Source organism: Aulonocara sp. 'chitande type north' Nkhata Bay, linkage group LG11 (genome assembly GCF_057382095.1).
Source record: "Aulonocara sp. 'chitande type north' Nkhata Bay isolate Kocher_YH1m ecotype deep benthic linkage group LG11, A_spYH_male_GT1.1, whole genome shotgun sequence".
Taxonomy (NCBI): domain Eukaryota; kingdom Metazoa; phylum Chordata; class Actinopteri; order Cichliformes; family Cichlidae; genus Aulonocara; species Aulonocara sp. 'chitande type north' Nkhata Bay.
Window position 1 is genome coordinate 1,676,826 of NC_141354.1, and position 20,093 is coordinate 1,696,918.

At 39.6% G+C, this 20,093-nt stretch overlaps 2 protein-coding genes across 11 annotated transcripts in view; both read right to left on the reverse strand.

Annotated features, from left to right (window-relative positions):
• The window catches only part of adgrb1a (adhesion G protein-coupled receptor B1a), a 210,769-nt gene that overhangs the window by 147,442 nt on the left and 43,234 nt on the right, over nt 1-20,093 (reverse strand). For 9 of the 10 annotated variants that reach the window (XM_086310179.1, XM_086310171.1, XM_086310173.1 and 6 more), the window contains exon 2: nt 15,334-16,237. In XM_086310179.1, the coding sequence (XP_086166305.1) occupies nt 15,334-16,069 (736 nt within the window). In that variant the 5' untranslated portion in view covers nt 16,070-16,237. Of the gene's footprint in view, nt 1-15,333; nt 16,238-16,687; nt 16,770-20,093 lie in introns of those variants that run through there. The other variant, XM_086310172.1, reaches the window with a different exon arrangement.
• Nucleotides 1,152-3,573, reverse strand: LOC147318294 (uncharacterized). Its single transcript, XM_086310114.1, has 4 exons — nt 3,472-3,573; nt 3,188-3,343; nt 2,229-2,321; nt 1,152-1,861 (listed from the first exon to the last, which is right to left on the reverse strand). The coding sequence occupies exons 1-4, from the start codon at nt 3,571-3,573 to the stop codon at nt 1,481-1,483; spliced, it is 732 nt and encodes a 243-aa protein (XP_086166240.1). The 3' UTR covers nt 1,152-1,480.

Sequence of the window (20,093 nt, forward strand, 5' to 3'; positions counted from 1 at the left end):
CTTTAAAACTGCTACTTTAGTAATGGCTGGGAGTGTCAGCTTCTGAGCTAAATCTGTAACCACAAGTATAGACATGGATTTCATTTAATTTGTATACATGCCTACTCACTATATCACTTAAGAAGCAGACTGTAGTTCATGTCCTGTATGGGAATTACTTCCACTTAGATTCTCCTTACACTGTTTACCTTCAGTTTTAATCAGTGTTTATAGGTTTAAGCATCAGAACTCTTTGGTGATATTTAAGAAAAAATACTCAGAGTATCTAATGAGTACTGATCCAACACCAGTGTTAAATCAATAGTTTTAATTCTACATTGTGAAGAAAACATTCAGAATAATTCTTTCATATGTCAGGCGACATTAAGTATATCATGAGCATTGCTTTTATAACTTTGTAATATACAATTTTACAGATACTGTAAAGTATATGACCCTAATAAAAAAAAGTCTAAATGAAAACAACTAGATCATGATCAAATATTTTTCTTAAAATGGTCTATGCTTTTCTCGCTTTAAACATTTGATATGTCTTCTATGTTCATTGCATTTTTTATTTACATTATTTATATTTTGCACATTTTACACAGTGGCCTATTGGGCTTGTGCATTTACTGAATGGATATGAGTCAGTATTAAAATAATTTAAAACTGAACAAAGGAAAATAGAGACAGCCTTAGCCTTCTAATACACTGTAAAAAGAATAACCCTATTCAAATTAAAAAAAATGATGTCCAATTGTCACATCCAAAATATTTGACTTCATAGAATCCAAAATGAGTCACTTGATATGACCTGATACTTTTATGTTGATATAAACAATATTACTAGACTTGACTGAAACTTTAAATTTTGCATTGATCCAAATTGATTTTTTTACATAGAACCATATTTTAATTATTGAACCAAGCTAATATATTGAAATTTAACCAACCTAATGTATTCACATCGAACCAAATTAACATGAACTAATATGTTTGTGTTGAAGCCAGGTAATTGATTTACATATATTCAAACTATATTTTTTACATTTCATTTTATTTCAGTTCAAAAATGCTCTGCATTTCCTATAAAAAAGACAGTTGGCCAACCAATTATTTCTAAATTATTTATTGTTCCAAACCATTTTAACTATAATCAATAGAGAGGATTAGTAATATACAGATTTAGTGCTACGACAGAAATGATTAGAGAAATGTTTGTTTTATAAAACCTGCAACCTTTTGAAAACCAGTATAAAACCTGCAATCTTTTTAGAACTGGTATAAAACCTGCAACCTGTCTAAAACTGCAACCTGTCTAAAACTGGCATAAAACCATTATAAAAACTCTTTTTAAACCAATTTGCCAGTACTCAAAAATGTTTATATGTGCACTGTGCCTGTACAATGTAAAAAAAAAAATCTACACATGTATCAATGAAATCAACTTAAATCTCCCTTTCAAATGGGTGTTCTTATAATTTTTGAATGTAGAATATCACTGCAGGCCAACCAAGAAAAATAACCAAGCACACATGCACACGCACATACACATGCATGTGCACATACACATGCACACATGCATGCAAATGCGAATCTTAGAGGTCATCTTGTTAAAGTCAAGCTCCATCATAATCTTTTGAAGAGCCTCAAAGGTGAACCTGAATCCTCGTGGATATTCCATATTAAGAGCATAACAGAGTCCAAAGACCTTTGCCACTCCAGCTGCCACAGAAGGCAACTCATTCAGGACTTCCACACCATCAATGATTATCCCGATGTCTCGAGGCTGATGTAGGAGGCTTGAGTTGTCCCTGAAGACGAAGAGTGCCATGGTGGTACTCTGCAGCTCTTCCTCAGCTTCATCTTTCTGGGATATCTTGAGGTAAAATATGGAACAAAATGTACAAGTGAAGAACTGAAGTCTGGCACACCTGATAAATCTTTGACCATAATAACTACTATTTTGATAGTTGTTTGGTCACAGACTATTAGAACAATTATTTGACTAATCAGATTGTGAATTGCATAATCATTAAATTAAATCAATGGCGGAACATTTTCATAAATGTTCCACAAAGCCCAAGAAAAAAAAAAAAGAAAACAATACAGAACCCTAAGATATTAACTTGATGAGTTGATTAATCATTGCTGTCCTACATTAATCACTGCATTTAATAGCAGAGTTGTCAAATTTACATCAAGAGACTGCATCTCATGTAGAGACAGAACAAATATGGACATACCGTGTATTCTTTTATCAAGTCCTCAACACGTTCTCCAAGGTAGATAATGAGAGATTTAAGTATACACTCCCTCCTAATGTCAGCATCAGCATCCTGCAGGAACAGTTAAAATTGTTACTATGCAATATGGAGAGTATGCTGCGTGAGAGGAATTTTTTTTCACCTCTCTATCCTCATGAGGTGACTAATGCCCCTTTTCCACCGACAAATCGGCACGGTGCGCTTGAGAGCAGTTCAGTTTAGCGCGGATGAACTCGCTTGTTGTGGTGGAAACATAAAGCAGACGTAACTGGGAACAGGGGTGAACCCATCTGGCTATGAAAAGTCGTGTGCAAAAGTCTTTGTCCGCAACGTCACAGCCCGAAGAACAACAACAATCGCAATATATGTGTGTTTTTGTACTTTGCTCCGTCTGTGGTTCATTTTGATTGGTTTGATTTTTGGTTCTTGTGGAGGAAGTGGCCATGGTCCAAAGTCAATGGAGTATGGTTGCTGGGAGTTTTTTTTTAAAGCCTTTTGTGGGAGTGCTTCTATATCACATCACGTGGGCACCACACACACCCGGGCCAATCAGGTGTAAAGGCGGTGGAAAAGCGTCCGCAGGGGGCTAAAGCGAACTGAGCCACACCGTGTTCTGTCGGTGTAAAAGCGGCATATGCTTTCTTGTCCCTAAATAAAAGTTTATACGTATATATGTATGTATGTGTATCTGGCGAGTGAGAGTGAAAATGTGTCTCCAAAATAAATTTTGTTGTAGTTGTGCTCTGTACTTGTATAATGACAATAAATCTCTTCATTCATTCAAGAACAAAGCCCACACTTCCTTTCAACATTTTAAAAGGTCACAGCCATAATCACTGACGTTACCAAAATAAAACTGTAACAGGATACAAATTCTCATTAGATACAGCGGTTAAAATGCTAACTGTCATGTTAATAGTTAATTATATACACCCTACCTGATCAAGAAACTCTAGGATTATGGCAGTTTTTGCTTTGGTTGTCCCTCCTTTCTTTCTGATTATTTTAAGTAGCTGTGGGGAGTGCTTGTCCAGCTGGACCATGAATCTGGTTAGCAGGGGAACTGCAGTAACCCGCAGAAACTCTGCATTAATCTGTACATGAGTAGACAGTGTACAATACATTTTTTTAAAGACCAACTTCCAACAAGAAAAAGTCAAAACATAATTCCAATTTCCAAACTATGATAAAAGGCATTAGTATAAAAAAGTTAAAGTTATACCTCTTCCATCTGAAATAGACCTGGCCATCTTTCCAAGAGGTTCTTGATGTCAGGCTTCTTATCCACAACCTCTTTCCTCCTGAATTCGAAGGTCCTGGCCATCAACACACAGATATTTATATGAAGAGAGACAGAGACAAACGTGCGCGCACAAACACAAGCTTGTGTCTAGAAACCGCGAGCTCACCAGAAAAATTCAAACGAAGCGGAGCACGGAGTTATACTATGAATGTTATGAACTATGAACTTATGCTAGCTAGCTGTATCCACCACCGATGCATCGTGGTAACGCTAGGTAGTTAGTTAGTATACTGGTAAAAAACGGCTTTTTGCCTAACTTGCATTCCCGACTGTGATGGTCGGTTGCTGGTAACCAGTTCTACCGTCGCGCCGGATAGCTAGCTAGCTTGTAGCTAGCAGCTACAATCATGCAAAAATTGGGGGTGGCTGTCGACCCAGCTTAAATAGGGTTATTTTCTGCAATTTTGGTAATACAAATTATAAAAGCTTTTGTAACACACTTGGCTTTACTTACGTTTATTTTCAGATGAAATTAATCAAAGATGTGACATGATGTTTCCAGCAGCCATGCAGAATAAAAATGGGTCCCGGTCTATTTCTGGTGGGCGTGTTCAAGTGCAAATCACTTTGACTCAAATTAAAGATATTATCTGTTCAACATGAAAAGAAATATATGTTTTGAGAGAAATCAAAAACTTTGCGTTGTGTCCTTTGTACAGATATTTAGTTTCATCCAAATCAAAAGTGGTATTTTAAAATGCAAAAAGAAAGGGTTTCACAATCAAATCAATGATTTTATTCTGTTTTGAATGGCACTTATTAGATTGAATGAATGACTGCATGTTAGACTTTTTTCAGTGTAGATGCATGTGTGGTATAAATATGAGAGTCAGAATTGTACTCATATGATTTTAGCTTAGTGTGAATCCTCATTTTTATAGGCAAGGAAAAGAGTACCTGTTTAGTTAGCGCTCTCTCCACAAGAGGGAAGGAGAGAAACCAACAGGGAAAGTGATTTGGTTTTAGCTTTTCATCAGTGTCTTATTTGACTTATTTGACAGTTTCGAGTTACAGTAAAAAAAAATACTGCAAACATGTAAAAAAAAAAAAAAAAGATGTTGCAAACAGGTTTATCCACAAAACTGAGGGGACTGGTTAGATTAAATGGAAATTAATCTAAAAGAGACCATCCATCTTCATCCGCTTTATCCGAGGCCGGGTCGCAGGGGCAGCAGCCTAAGCAAAGAGGCCCAGACCTCCCTCTCCCCAGCCACCTCCTCCAGCTTATCCGGGGGAATACCAAGGCGTTCCCAGGCCAGCCGAGAGATATAATCTCTCCAGCGTGTCCTGGGTCTGCCCCGGGGCCTCCTCCCGGTGGGACATGCCTGGAACACCTCACCCAGGAGGCGCCCAGGGGACATCCTTGTCAGATGCCCGACCCACCTCAGCTGGCTCCTTTCGATGTGGAGCAGCAGCTGCTCTACTCTGAGCCCCTCCCGGATGGCCGAACTTCTCACCCTATCTCTAAGGGAGAGGCCAGCCACCCTTCGGAGGAAGCTCATTTCTGCCGCTTGTATCCGCGATCTCGTTCTTTAGGTCACTACCCACAGCTCGTGACCATAGGTGAGGGTAGGGACGTAGATCGACCGGTAAATTGAGAGCTTCGCTTTTACACTCAGCTCCCTCTTCACCACGACGAACCGGTGCAGCGTCTGCATTACTGCAGCTGCAGCCCCGATCCATCTGTCGATCTCCGGCTCCCTTCTCCCATCACTTGCGAACAAGACCCCGAGATACTCGAACTCCTCCACTTGGGGCAGGAACTCATCCTGCCCCAAGGATAAGCATCCTGCTCCTCCTTGAATCGCTACCTTATCGTGGTGGAGGGGTTTGTGTGTCCCAGGGATCCCAGGGGCTATGTTGTCTGGGGGCTTTTGCCCCCTGGTAGGGTCTCCCATGGCAAATTGGTCCTGGGTGAGGGACCAGACAAAGAGCGATTCAGAAGACCCTTATGAAAAGAATATCAAGGGAACAGTTTACCCTGCCCGGGATAAGGTTACCGGGGAGCCAGGCCCGGGGAGGGTGCCCGAGGGCGAGCATCTGGTGGCCGGGCCTTAGTCCATGGGGCCCGGCCGGGCACAGCCCGAAGAGGAGACATGGGCCCATCCTCCCGCAGGCCCACCACCCACAGGAGGCGCCATAGGGGTCGGGTGCATTGTGTGCCGGGTGGCGGCCAGGAGCGGAGGCCCTGGCGGACTGGCCCCCGGCTGCCAAGACTGGCAATAGGGACATCTAAAAGAGACATTTAGCAAAAAAACAAAAACAAAACCCAAACACACAAATCAGGCTCATTGTGTGATAGCACCAGAGCAAAAGGCAGGAAGATCACAGAATCATCAAATCATCCTCTGGGCAACAGAGATAGCCAAAGTGAAATGGCAATCAGTCCAGTAGTTCCATCCATCCAACTCAGGATTGCGGCGGGACCAGAGCCTATCTCAAGCATCAGTGGATGAGAGGCTACCACGGACAGACTGCTCGTCTATCACAGGCTGTAACATAGAGGCCAAAGGGTTTGAACCTGGAACTCTCTTGCTGAGAACTGGCCATAGGTATGAACATTGTCTGTCTGTGGTGGCACTGCCATAGGCTGTCAACCTATCTCATCCAATCACAGATAGGCACCATGTGGCCCTGAAGTGGCCCTGAAAGTGATTAAGAAAATGAACAATCGACTATCTGTTCAGATAATTATTAACTTGCTATACTAAGGTTAGAATCTCTGTATAGAGTTAGTCTAAAAATCGCTTATTTTTAAGGATTTTATTACTTCTATTTTTCTTGTTCTTTCTCTCAGTTTCTTTTGTATGAGTCAGAATTTTGCAGTCCAATCTGAGAACACTTTAAGTGGTGACCCTTGAAGGAAAGTTCTTCAGCTCACAGGAACTGACAGCAAAAACTGACATCAGCTGATGTTTTAGATCCAATTAAAAGTCCCAAACCCAATTTAACTCCTTTGCAGCTATGTTGGATAAAAAAATTTTTTTTTAAAAACTACCTCAGATTTCTCACTGTCTTCAATATAATGAGAGCTACTATAATTATAAAAATGACCTATTGTATTAGCTATTATATCAGTAAAAGATATAGATGAATAGTTAATGAAATGAAGTGCATAGTTTTGAAGTGAAGGCTGAGAGGAGCACAGATTTACAGGAAAGATATCTGATGTACTCACTGTACTGATGGTAATGATCTCACTGTGGTGAATCTCATGTGTCCTACTCTGATCAGTTTCAAGGGGATGAGCTTTGGCTTTTCACTCTAAATTCATCAGTTAGCCTAAATTATTAAATACCCCTCAAAAATTAAAAAAAAAAAAGGATGCACAGTCAGAATATCATTCACTATTGAATTAAGTCTTTATTCAGCAAAAGGACTATAGTGTTGATTATTCTGTGGTTTACATTAGAATCAGAATCAGAATCAGAAGACTTTATTTATCCCCAAGGGGCAATTAACAAACAACAGAGCAGCATAATGTTGAAGATAAGAACAGGCAATAAGAGTGAATTATTAATTAGCATTATTAAATTACTATCTTATTAGAAAATATTAGAAAAACAACCAATAAAACCAGCTCTGTAACAGCTGCATTTGTAGTTATTGAGGTAATTTTTTCAAAGCTGTGCCTAACATCAGAGGTGGAAGATAAATAAAATCAAATTAATGTTAACGACAAAAACAATTTTATAAAGTTAACAGTCTGTTTACCGTCTCAGGGCAAACAGTTTCCTTAAGTTGTTTCATTCCAAATAAAGTCTTTTTTTTTTGCCCTTGCAGTTCTTCTGTAGGTTTTTCCATTTCGGTATACAAAAACTAGGAGTTCAGCTGAAATACTGAGCAGAGAGTAGATACGTTTGTAAGAGTTACTGCTGCACTTTACTGTACATCACATTGCCAACTTCACAGTAACCCTTTATGTATTTGCTTTAGACTTTCAGCACTGGGAGCTACAGAGCTGAACTCATATTCAAATAAAGAGATAAAGAGTCTTTATCCTGCTAATAATCAGAGGTAATGTTTGCTAACCAACATGTTTATAAAATAAGTGTTGTGGTCACAGACATGGGAGGTTTAAAGGCCAGATATTTAATTAATCCAGGTTACCCACAATTTCAATGTACATGCCAATAAAGGTCAGTTCTATTCTATTCTATTCTGTACAGTTACATATTTTGTGATGGCTCCAGCATTTATGCTGGCCTGTTTCATACTGTCACCATCCCTGCAGCAGCAGTATATGATGATCTAGCAGCTCTTTAACAGAAAGCAAAGCAGTAAAGCTGCAATCATACCAGATACTCAACACTCTTCAATCTTTCCAACTTGATGAATTCCAGATGTTATAACACTTCAACATACTTTGGTTAGAATTGTCAACCAAACTGACCAGACTTGACCTCTTCACACTGAACTATTTAGGCCTTCAGTATGACTAGGTTAGATTTTTTCACCTACAGTGCTTAACAGCTTGTTAGGCCATTTATAGTAAAAACAACTAAACTCAAACATTTTTGGCTCAAAATAAAAATTTGTTGTTCCAGTGAGAAGATGGAAATGAATCAAGCATAAGATTCAAACAGCAAAACTATTTATTTATTTATTTATTTATTGTTCAGTAATGAAAGTAATTAAATGTATTTTGGAACCCTAATCAAAAAATTATAATGTGCTTTACTATTTTTTCTGTTTTTTTCTGAATAACAACAATAATTATATTTTAGAATGAGAACTATAACTTTGATTCACTGGTGGATCAACCATTACAGAAACATAACAAAATATTCGGGTAATTATCAGGCCTACTGTGTCATAAACCTATACTGGGTGGTGGGCTAATAAATCTGTTAAGCATTATATTTGCATACCTATTTGGAAATCTTACAGCAGAAAGGATAATACTTTATTACTAGCAGTATTCATTTGAAATCTTGTAGTTTCTGAAACTTGCTTGTTTAGCTTGTTGCTGAACTAAAATGCAATGTAATCCTACTGCAAAGTAGTTTGTTGATGAATATTAAACAGTTCAGAAATAAATGTGGTGACCAACCCCTTGCACTGCACCACTGTCCTTATACCTGCTATTAAAGAAGTGAAAGCAATTTCAACATGTTTGTCTAATCACGTTCCCTTCCCTCAGTCCATAAGAAAACACTCTCAAACCAACTTGGGGCTTTCTGCAGGTAGAACAACCTCTACACCAGAACACAGCATTTCTCTGCCATCTCGTTTCAGTTTATTCCTACCCACACGGCGCCCCTGTAGAGAACACCACACCTCATTCTCCACTCATTGTCACACAGATACACAAAATCACCATTACCCTCTGTCGCAGTCAGCCACCCACACCCAGTCACAAGGTGCCATTTTCTGGCGAGACGTTTCACCATGAATGTGTGTTTGCATGCTTTATGCAACACACAAGTGCATGCACAGATGTATGCATTAATGAATATGGGTGTAAAGAAGCGTTAATGCATTATCTCTGCTTTAGAATTCCTCGCTGCTCCTATGGAGGTGGGCTGGAAATCCCTTAGGTTAGCAACAATGTGCTTCAGCCACGCAGAAGCATGCAGAGGCACAGACACAGCGCTCACATTCATCTTCCTAACCCACAGCCGGCCTGCCAGCAACAGAAGAAAAAAGTGCCAAGCAGGAGGCTCCAAAGGTATTTCTTCTTCACTTTGTGTCCACATGTTGTCACTTTTTTAGACATTCTGGCCTTTTATTATTTCTTTAGCCATCCATCACAATCAATACACCAGACAGCAGTGATTAGGGTGTGATAACAGTTGTGGAATTGATGAGTTGGTGATTCTGGCAGTTGAAGCAGTAAACTTAAAAAAAGGAAAGGGCAAAAAAGAAAAAAAAAAAGAAAAAAAGTTTCGAGTCTGATTTCACTTCTGTCAACTTGTTATATGAATGCAGTAATCTTTATTACTGCCTTTGGACATCATCTGTTAACCCATCTGATCTCTAGCTGGTAGGGATCAGCTACCAATGGATTTATCGGGCCAATGTAAATATAAACCATACACGTTTATTACAGCTACTCACGCTTGGTATTTTTCCATATACAAATACCCTACACTTCAACTGAAAGAAAATACAATTATCTGGAAAATACTCCTGGTTAAAAGTGGTAAGCACCTCTCAGTCTACCCAGAGACAGCAAGGAGAGATAAAACAGAGTCGTCACTGATAACGTTGGAGCGGACATTTATGAGTTTTTTGTAACTAATTTTTCCCAGTGACAGACTGACAAACCTTTCTGGGTTGTAGTCTGCATCTGACTGTATGACAGCTGAAATCGGCTCAAGGCCATCTGTGCCCCTAAGCTGAGTAAATTATTTATGAGGAGTGTTTCATTATTGGTGACAACCCCCATCCCCAACCTCTGAATCTTGGAGAACATCAAACAGGACTTTTTGGGGGGGAACAAAATGTAAACAGTTAATTTTATGGATATTTATGCAGCTGAAAGTTTTAGTCCAGAGAAGAAGACAGACCGATAAAGCTGACAAATGCACAAATCTACTTACTAATCCTTAGTAAAATGTCCCTCACGTTTCACCAGTGCAACCAACATTAGTAATTACTATGGTATTACCCAGTAGTGAGGAAGGACAGATTGATTTATTTAACATTTGTTTAACATGATCAAGTGCACAAGTGACTGCAAGAGAGTTCGAGTTGCAATAGTTACATCAGTACACACTAGCATTGTAACAAAACACGTGCCTTGAAGCAGATCCATCCACAGTAATGGTTTTTGATGAATTCTAAGAAGAAATGCAACTTTTGAATAATTCATTTTCAGATCTAGCATAACATTGCGTGGATAAATTGATGATTGATTGTATTAAGATGTTCTGTAATATTGATTTCAGACCTGAACATTTTCAGTTGGGTTACACTGTGACTGAGCCACCTCTCTGTGTCTTGGTGCAGAGTGCTTTCCATCTGTGACACCGTGTCCTTGTTTGGTTATTTTTCAAGCCTTTCTGCTTTATTAAATATTTCACGCTTGAAAATTGAAAAGCTGAAAGTGAGAGTGCATGATGTGCAACCAAGGTCACGACTCAGATGATCACATGGCATCACAGAGGACTTGCCTTTGTTGTCCTTCCCTTCAGTTAACTTTATTGGGCACTTCTGGCACTTTCTCAAATGTGTCTCTTTTGTTCAAATTGAGTCATGTGCTTTCTCATCTCTTCACATCGCTCCAATACATCCTTTAATCACTCACTGCCTCCCCTGCTGTCCACTGAGGGCTAACAAATGAATCCTTTCACACTGCCACCACACATGCACAACCACTTATTGGAGTTCTACCAAAATGGAATTTCAGGGACAATATCACTGCAGTGAAGCTACCGACAGGCATCATTTTTGTTGCAAAACCTTTAACTTTGACCGCTTGAATATTACAACATTCCAAAAATAGCCCTGAAGTCATCAGTCCTCTCATCTTAAAGGTTGAGGATTTCTCACATAGTGCAGAAGCAGCAAGTTTCCTATGTGTAAAACACAGACTCCTAACCGTTCCTGTGTTAGGACATTTAGATTTCAGAATAACATTTTCTCTCTAAACTGAGGAAGCTCATACCTCATACCAATATTCATGGTCACAGGGAAAGTGAGACTCTCTCAGATTGACATCCTTTCTACTCTGGATCAAAAGGCCACATCCCAGTCACTACAGTTTAAGAGCTTTCTATTAATGATAGTGTTGACATAGTAGTGTGATTGCTAGAGGCCAGCCACACTCATTTGTCATCGAGTTTGAACAGAAGGAACTATCGATGGGAGTTGAATGCACAAATAAAAAGAGGCATCAATAGCACTCGCTTCTGCAATTTCCTTGTTAATCTTTTCTTTAAACATCTTTAAAACGATCATTAATCACACCCTTTTTTTATTATAGCCTCTTTCAAATGAGACCAACAGCATACATATGACAAAAAACAAAACAGTCCCAGTGAAAGCCCAGTACAGTCGGATGGGCGGCTCACAGTCCATTAATCTCACAGTTCCTGAATCTGATCCACACCATAGAGGGTGGCATCAAGATGACAAAAACATTCATTAATGCATCTTTTCATTTTGAAACCACTGAATTACAGCCCACATCTGGAGCAGATTTGGTGATTTATGGTTGTTTCCCCCTGTTCAAATGTAGTCAACCAAATCAAGCTTTGAATGCAGGACAAAGGCTAGGACGATGAAAAATAAGGAGAGAAAAATGGCCACATACACATCCACAAAAAGAGCCTGGATAAGAATGACTACATAAACGATTTTGGAAATGGCGTAGAGAAAGTTTCCAGATTAAAACTAACATCGTTATAGTCTGCAGTGATGCAATAATATATATTTGGTGGCATTGCTTTGTTCTGATAATGCCCCACCTTCTCATATGCATACATAGAAAGCCAAAGTCAGGGAGGGAACAGCAACACAGAGCAGAGCAGCCACCAGTAACACCAGACACAATGACAGATACAGCATGAAAGGTGAGGGAAGTAGCAAAGTGACTTCATAAGCAGCTGCTTAGAAAGGGTGTCCTATATAAAACTTGATGTGTAGAAACGTGACCGCTGAGCCACCTTTTCCTAAATAAAAGTCTTACACACCTGCCAAATAAAACATCAATTCCAAAAAAGTTAGGACTGTATGCAAAATGTAAATCGAAGTAGAGTGTAGAGTTTGCACATCTCAGAAACCCATATTTTATTTAACACATATACAGCAGATTGGGCTGAAGGAAAACACTTTGCCCAACCTGTTGTTTAGCTCATTTTGGCGCCTGGACTCTTCTGCTATGAATCAGTGATGCAGACTTTTGAATTGAGCACTGAAAACAACACAGGATCTATGTTTTCTAAAAATAAGATTTAAAATTTGATTTGTCCTTAGCACACAGAGATTCCTCCAGATTTTCATAATCAAAGTCATCACAATTTTACATTACTGTTAGTATGAACAGAATTATGAAATTGTTCCACAAACTGTTTTAGATACAGTTTGTTGAAATTCATTGCAACAAACTGCATGTGTTCAACTGTAGTGAAATATCTATTAAATTTAATTCGTTGTCTTTACTGCAGAGAAACTCTCCCTCTCAGAGATGCTCTTTTTGCTATTGACCTGTTGCTAGTTAACCTAATTGACAAGAAGAATTTCCATCAGCTTTTTTCTTTTTAATAGCACTTATTTTTCCAGTCTTTTGTGCCAACTATTTTCAGACAGGTTGCTGTCATATTTTTCAAGACAGTTAAATATCCAAGTTTAAACATTTCATATTTTTTGTATTTTCTATTGTGATGATAATATGGGTTTATAAGCTATGCTGATTAGTGCATTATCTTTTGGTTTATATTTCAAACCCAAATTTTTAGGAATCGCTGTTGTCTGAAGATCGATAACTACCTTTTTTTTTTACTGGCAAATCTGTGAAATGCAGATATGTAACAATTAAGGTGTGAGACTTGTGTTTTTTATTGTACAGTTGTGTTTTAATAAGAGTTTGCTGCTTCTAGGGCAGTAAGGGTTAAAAGTGGGGTAAGATTATTCTTACTTATACTAAATTTAACTTCAAGGCAATCATCATTTGCATTTGTATCGAAATACAAACCTCCCCTGATGAAAATCTGATGAATTCCACACCCACCTTCTGCCTTCTGCTTAACTACACAATAAATAAGCTATTTCCTGCAGTACCACTAAACAGTAACTCTGCGAGGTAAAATGCAATGTGCAATGTTGGATTATGTTTTGACTGCGAACAGCACACACTGAGATTGTACAGCTACCCATAGGAGGCAGCAGATAACAGCTCTCAAACACTGCAAAGAGCTGGGCTTTGCATAAATTTTTAATTTACAAGAATTAAAGGATTACAAGCTACCAGGACAATCAGATAAATTCCCTTTTTCTTTGTAGTTTTACTTTGGTGACCTTTTATGCTTATGGCTGTATGAGGACAAGGAAATGCTTCAGAACCCTCTATAAGAAGCCAAACTCCTCATCTAGGATCCATCCGCTAGACATGAGCAAAGCTTGTGTGCTGCTGGACAGGACCTTCCACACACCTGCAGAGAGGGAGTGAAGGAAGCTGGAACACAGATTATAATCTAGGAAGTCTTTGGTTACTGAGGGTCCTGAGACTACAAAGGTCTAACTGCAAACAACATTTATCCTAATCAAGCCTCGTCCATCTCAAATATCTCACCTCTCAGCTCACCTCTCAGCCTCTATACTTTCCTTTATCCTCCCCTAACCTCTCTCTCTCATCTCTATGCCTATTGTCTTTCCTTCATCCATCATTCACAGCCATCACCCCTCTGGTCCCCTCTTTGCTGCGCAGTTGGCCATAACCATCTGACAGTCCGACCTTTTCACACAGAATCTATTACATCTCCCCAGCCACTCTTTATCTTCATCTTCCAATTCACTCTACCAGTCACCAATCCAACCAAATATTCACAGACTGCTTGCCTCCTCCATTTGAGGTCTCACACAGTTCCAATGTCACTCTTTCACTCTGAACATAGGATTATCATCTATGAGATGCTTTGCCAGGATGGGCTGAAGCAAACAGGGAGAAAAGCCGTAATGTGTCCTTCTTTATCGCCACAGAAGCCAACAGTGGATGTTATATTTATTTTTTATTTTTCACACCTTAAGGCACAAACAGCCCACACCCCACTGATGAGAACCATAAGCAGGATTATATAAGGATGATAACTAGCGAAGAGGAGGCTGGAGCGGCAAGGGGATATTAGCTGCTTCGGAGACTGGAGGAGGATAAGGCACGAGATACCCACCACAACATCTTCTCTGCTTGGTTGGCTTCCCACGACTGGCTCAGTATCAGCCCACTATCAGCCTGGGGAGGGAAAGATGGGGAGGCAGCAATGGTGGCTCAGAGGAGAAGTGGGAGGAGGAGGGCCAAGGAAATAAGGCCACAGGCTGATTAGGAAAAGTAAGTGAGGGAACAGAGAAAAAAGAGAGATAGATGGAGGAAAGGTTAGGGGGTTGAAATGGAGGGGGTGAGAAATGTTCCATCCCTCTGGCCATAGTCCTGATGAAGCCGGGATAGAGATGTCAGGCCACATCCTGTCTGCTGGGGGAGGGGGGGGGGGGGGGGGGGGACTGGGTTCAAGCAGCAGACAATTACACTTCAAGCCACAGGCCCTCAGCCAGCCCAATGCATTTTTGTCTTTCTCTCCATCTCTCTTCCTCTTTGCTCCCCCTCCCCCCAGCTCTGAGTATCCTCAAAGCTATCCAGTATCAGCACCACTTGATTCTCCTCTGTTCCCAAAAGCTTCCTGGAGGCCGATCAAATGTCTCTTTCTGGACCGCAGAAGGATGAAATATGGTGCAAGGTCACAGATCTTGCTTACATCAGATGACACCTTAAACCTTCCATTTGCCTCTTTCTCCCTTCTATAGCCAGTGCACTCGAGGACAATTGTTCTCACTTTTCACAAATAATACATATTTTCTCCAGCTTGATTGCCACTGAAGATGTCATTTTGATGTCACTCTCCATTACTTTGGAGGGAGCACCATGTTAAACACCACTGATGACCTACTGAGGTTCAGCCACAGACCAATCTAGTGCAAATAGTTTGTTGAAAGCATTCCTTGTTTCTCCTCATTTTACAGGAAGGCAGGGATTTTTTGGGAAGAGATGCAGTTGATATTTTAACAGTGAATCAACGGCAATCAAATACTTTTAGCAAAAACAACCGCGAACGCATTTCTACTTACCATTTATCTCAACATCTTTTCCACTCTCTTTCACACTGGGTAAACAGTTTTCAAGATAAACTCCATTGTGATAGCAGCTATCACCCTCACTCAGTAGTGGTGGCTGGTCCCAGCATAAACATGGAGTCTGCATGATGCCACAGGGTCTGTTGGATGTACTGGAGGTTAAACAGTCCTCAAGCCACTGGCACAGCATCTGACAGGCTGCCATGCTAGGGTTGCGCTTCCCCACCACCAGATACTCTGTCTTGAAATCTCCATTTCCCTCTGTGATTGCCATATCAGCCCTAGGATGTCCTTTCCTCATTTGTAGGAACTGTTTCCCAGCCTCCAGGAAGGCCACAGGCGCAGATGTATCACAAAGCCTCACAACTTCATCAAAACTCTCCATGCCCAGGTAGGTGCGTGTAGTCTCCAGGAAGGAATCATACTGGAATGTGCGAAGCTGCTGCGCCATACAGTGCTGAGTGGGTTTAGTCACTTTGATGAAGATTGTGTAGCGTCGTGGATCGGGGTTCTGTAGGGTCCAGGAACAAGGCACGGCGGGAAACACTGAAGAAGACAGGAAAAAGCCAAAAAAGCGGCTTTGGACTACTGTGGAACACAAATCAGACTCTGGGCCAGAGGGGGCTGCATGACAACAACCCCTCATCAGCAGAAAAAGGGCAATATGCAAGAATAGCATTGGGAGTGGCCACCTTGCCTGGCCAGGAACCAGAAGAAGAATGCTTGTCATGGTGTGTGGATAAATAGAAGGAGACACCTCTCTCTGACTGTGGATGAGTCAACTTCCAGCTCAGTGTGGTGAGGAAAGAAGAAGGAAGAGGAGGGGGAGTATAGATTCTTTCAAAAACGCAGTAACTGGCCCATGGCTGCGTCAGTCGACCCTGAGAGTCACAGGAACCTGCAAACAGAGAAAGGACAAGATATAAATCTGATCACACAATGGTACTGGATTATACTTATTCTGTTTATCTGCATGATGAGAAATCTCACTCAGCTATTATTGTTTATGCTGCAAAATGAGAACGACTGTGGTGACTTGGGCTCTGTAGACAAACAAGAAGACGAACAGCAGCAGATGGAAGGAGGGAAGCTGTGATTTAGTTTAAGTTTTTCTTCATTATGTGAGTTCAAATTGGTCTCCTCCTGAGAGACAACTGTTTTCCTCATATGTCTGCTCCCATATTTCATCCGGCAGCACATTAATTTGTCCAATTATAAGACTATTAATTACAAAAAAGTCAACACCTGCAGTCATTCATTAATCCACTTTATCAGGGCCCAGCAACAGACAGAAATGCTATGATCACTACTTGTACTTGTGTTTGCTTATTAAAGCCAGAACAATTACCTTATGTATTGCTGTCTGAGACACTTTGGAGTGTATTCCACTTTTGACCCATTTCTTCTTTTAAACTCTTCTCTCTCTCTCTCTCTCTCTCTCTGTCTGTCTTTTTTTACATTATATGAAGGACTGCGTTTCACTGAGTAGCTTTGCTGCTTTTAGTAGTTAAAGATCAGTACTACCATATTGACATGCTGTGATGTGGAAAACAGCTTTAGAATGGTAAACGGCATCATTCAGATTTACATTGCTTTATTCCTCTTGTAGTGAAAATTAAATCGTTTCAGCTGAGTGAACAAATTAACTTCAAATGGGTGCTTTATAGGAAATTGTTGAATCCATTGTTTAAGGTGTTCTATGAAAAACAAAAGGCAGAATGTTCAAGGGAGATCTGAACAAAGAAACAACACAATAACATGAAGACATGACGAAAACAGGTTCAACTGATAGAAGTTTGAAGAAAGTGATAGAAATGTGTTCGGCAACCTTCAAGTGTAAGTTGCAAAAACTTTCATATACATTTCACGGTATTTTGTGTTCTAGCAGTCAAAAGGAAAGCAGTTGCTGTTTGTCATAAACCCCCAGACTGACCCAGCAAATATTCAAAATTTTATTATAAAAACTATAAAAAGAAAAGGCAACACTATTGGCAATATTCTGCTTTCTGAAACACAATGAATATAAACCTATTGTGGTATTTTTGTGGCTATAGTTTAGATCCATGGAAAATGACAATTTTTTCTTTTTCTTACATTTTATTTTGCCTCTATATCACCAAAGTGGATTTTAAATCAAATGTCAATATGCAATTAAACAGCAAACCTTCAACTTTAATTCAAGGGGTTTAACAAAAGTCATGTTTTAAGGATTTAGGAATTAAAGCTATTTTTAAAGATAGTCCTCCATTTTCAGAACTTCAACAGTAACTGGACAAATGAACATAGATTTGCATGTAAGGATTGGTTTAAATGGATGAAAATCCTTGGCAATGACTGCCTGAAGTCTGGAAATCACGGACATCACCAAATGCTGTTTCCTCCCTTGAAATGTTCTGCCAGGTCCTTACTGAAGCCGCTTTTAGATGCTGCTGCTGCTTGTTTGTGGGTTTCAGTTTTGTCATCAGTAACTGAAAAGCACGCTCTGCTTGACTGAGATCGTGTGACTGAGAAACTCTTGGGTTGCTCTTTGGGTCGTAATCCATTTGCACTATAAAATGCCATCTGATTTGTCTGAACTTCAGCAGAAAGTGTAACCCTGTACACTTCAGAATTTATCCCACTACTTCTATCAGCAGTAGCATAGCACTGTTCCACTGGCAGCCATGAATGCCCATGCCCATAAGATTACCTGTTAAACATGGTGGAGGCAATGTGTAATGCTTTGGCTCAATGTGTGTTCTTTTCCTTCTCCATACTTTTCTCTATCATTCTGGCACAAGTGCATCTTGGTTTTATCTGTTCAAACATTTTATTTCAAAGCTGGGTGACTCCATTCAGATGTTTTGTGCCAAAATCTGCGCTGGCCCTGGTGTTCTTGAGTGTAGCTGGCATTTTGCGCCCTGTCTGGATGCATACATAGCAGTTGCAAAATCACAGACTTAAGATAATGAGAACCAATTTCTCAGATGTAAATTCAAACAACAACAAGGTAAATATGGCACTATAAATTGATAGCAGGCACAACTGGATCTCTGTCGTGGACCTCAATATGGATTTCACATAGAGAGATCCTGACAGCAATTTTGTTTAGTGTAGCCAAGGAAACTAGCACAATGTGAAACCTGTGCCGGATTAATCAAAATGACCTGTGTGTGTCTGTGTTTGTCTATAGGGAGGCTTGAAGTGGGATAGCATTAAAGATACAGTAAGCTGTTGGGACTCAATAAAGATGAGCTATTATAACAAATGAAACACAATCTAAACAGAAAATTTAGAAAGCGGTCTGTAGTGTCTCTACAGAATGGAGTTTCATTTCCAAGCAATGTTAATTAAGCAAACCATAATCAACCTATACAGCTGGCATTGTCAAACAAGAGCATTTTTTCTTTGACGATAAAAATGAAGCCACTCCGAACAGCTTTGGAACTTCACAGATCTCAGATCACTGTAGTAAATAAATGATGAAGATGATGATTTGTACAGAAGAAAAAGAAATGCTTTTATATTTCATGGTGTATTTTAAATGCTTTGTGTAGCAACTTTATAGCTGCCCGTTAAATTAGGAGAGATACAATAAGCTGATTTAACCACACAAAATGACCACACTCCCTTACATCTGTTTTTTTTTAGTTCCAAAAGAGGAAGAGAAGCCAATTTTAAAAAGTAGGCATTTCTCCAAATCCTGAAATAGCAGAAATTTCTGTATATTAACAGCATATGAACACCCTTAAAAACTTTATGTTGCTAATCATTGTTCATCCGTGGCTACTGCAATCTGTATTCTTGGATTGTCACTCGTGACATACTGGACTTTCCTACATTTGTCAGCATTCCTTTGAACAGAACATTTGAGATAAGTTTTTTCAAAGTTGAGTTCAAGGGTGTAAATTAAAAAAAACAACCCTCTGATTTGGCAAAATATCAATCTTTAAAATTACTGAAGATTTACTATTAGTAATTGGGGTTCTTTTTTTAGCCTTTTTATGGATGTTAAAAGATTTATAACTAAATGGTGCTCCTCTGGTGCAGTGATTCTTCTAGTCTCCTTTCATCTTGCCGTTGCTCACACCTTGTCCTGTTTCACCTTGTTTTTTCCTGTCTCATCCTGGTGGCTCTCTAATTTCACCAATCTCTTTCACTAGACAAACCTGACATGAGTGAATTAAATCAACGTTTAATGGAGGATAAAGACCTGGTATTGACAGCTCCACCTCTTCTTTCTCCAACCCCTCATTCACCCACCCATTTTTCCAACTCCTCCTGCTCTTAACAAATCTTATTACCCAATGCACAGCTGCCTGTTCATGTCAAAACTCCCCTCATTACTAGGGATGGGTATTGATAAGATTTTCATGATTACGATTCCATTTTCGATTCTGTTTAACGATTCGATTCTTTATTGATTCTTTTTAAAAAAGGAGAACACTAAGGTCGATTAGCTTAGAACTTTTTTTATATCTTCTCTTTGAACAAGATAGAAATGTAGGAGTAACATGGCCTTACAAACCCAGCAGTGAGATCTTAAGAGATCCACAGCCTACGGCTCTTCAATGGGGTGTCACAGGGTCCCCAGGAAAAAAAATTGTAAATGTAAAATAATAAAATAAATATTCTTCTGTAGCAATAACCAAGTATAACATAAATTATTCTGTAGCAATTACACAAGAATATCCAGTAATGTCCCTTTTACCACAAACTTAGTCACTGCTCGGTGACATTCGTTTATCCTGGCCTGAAAGGAGACGCTACCGGTA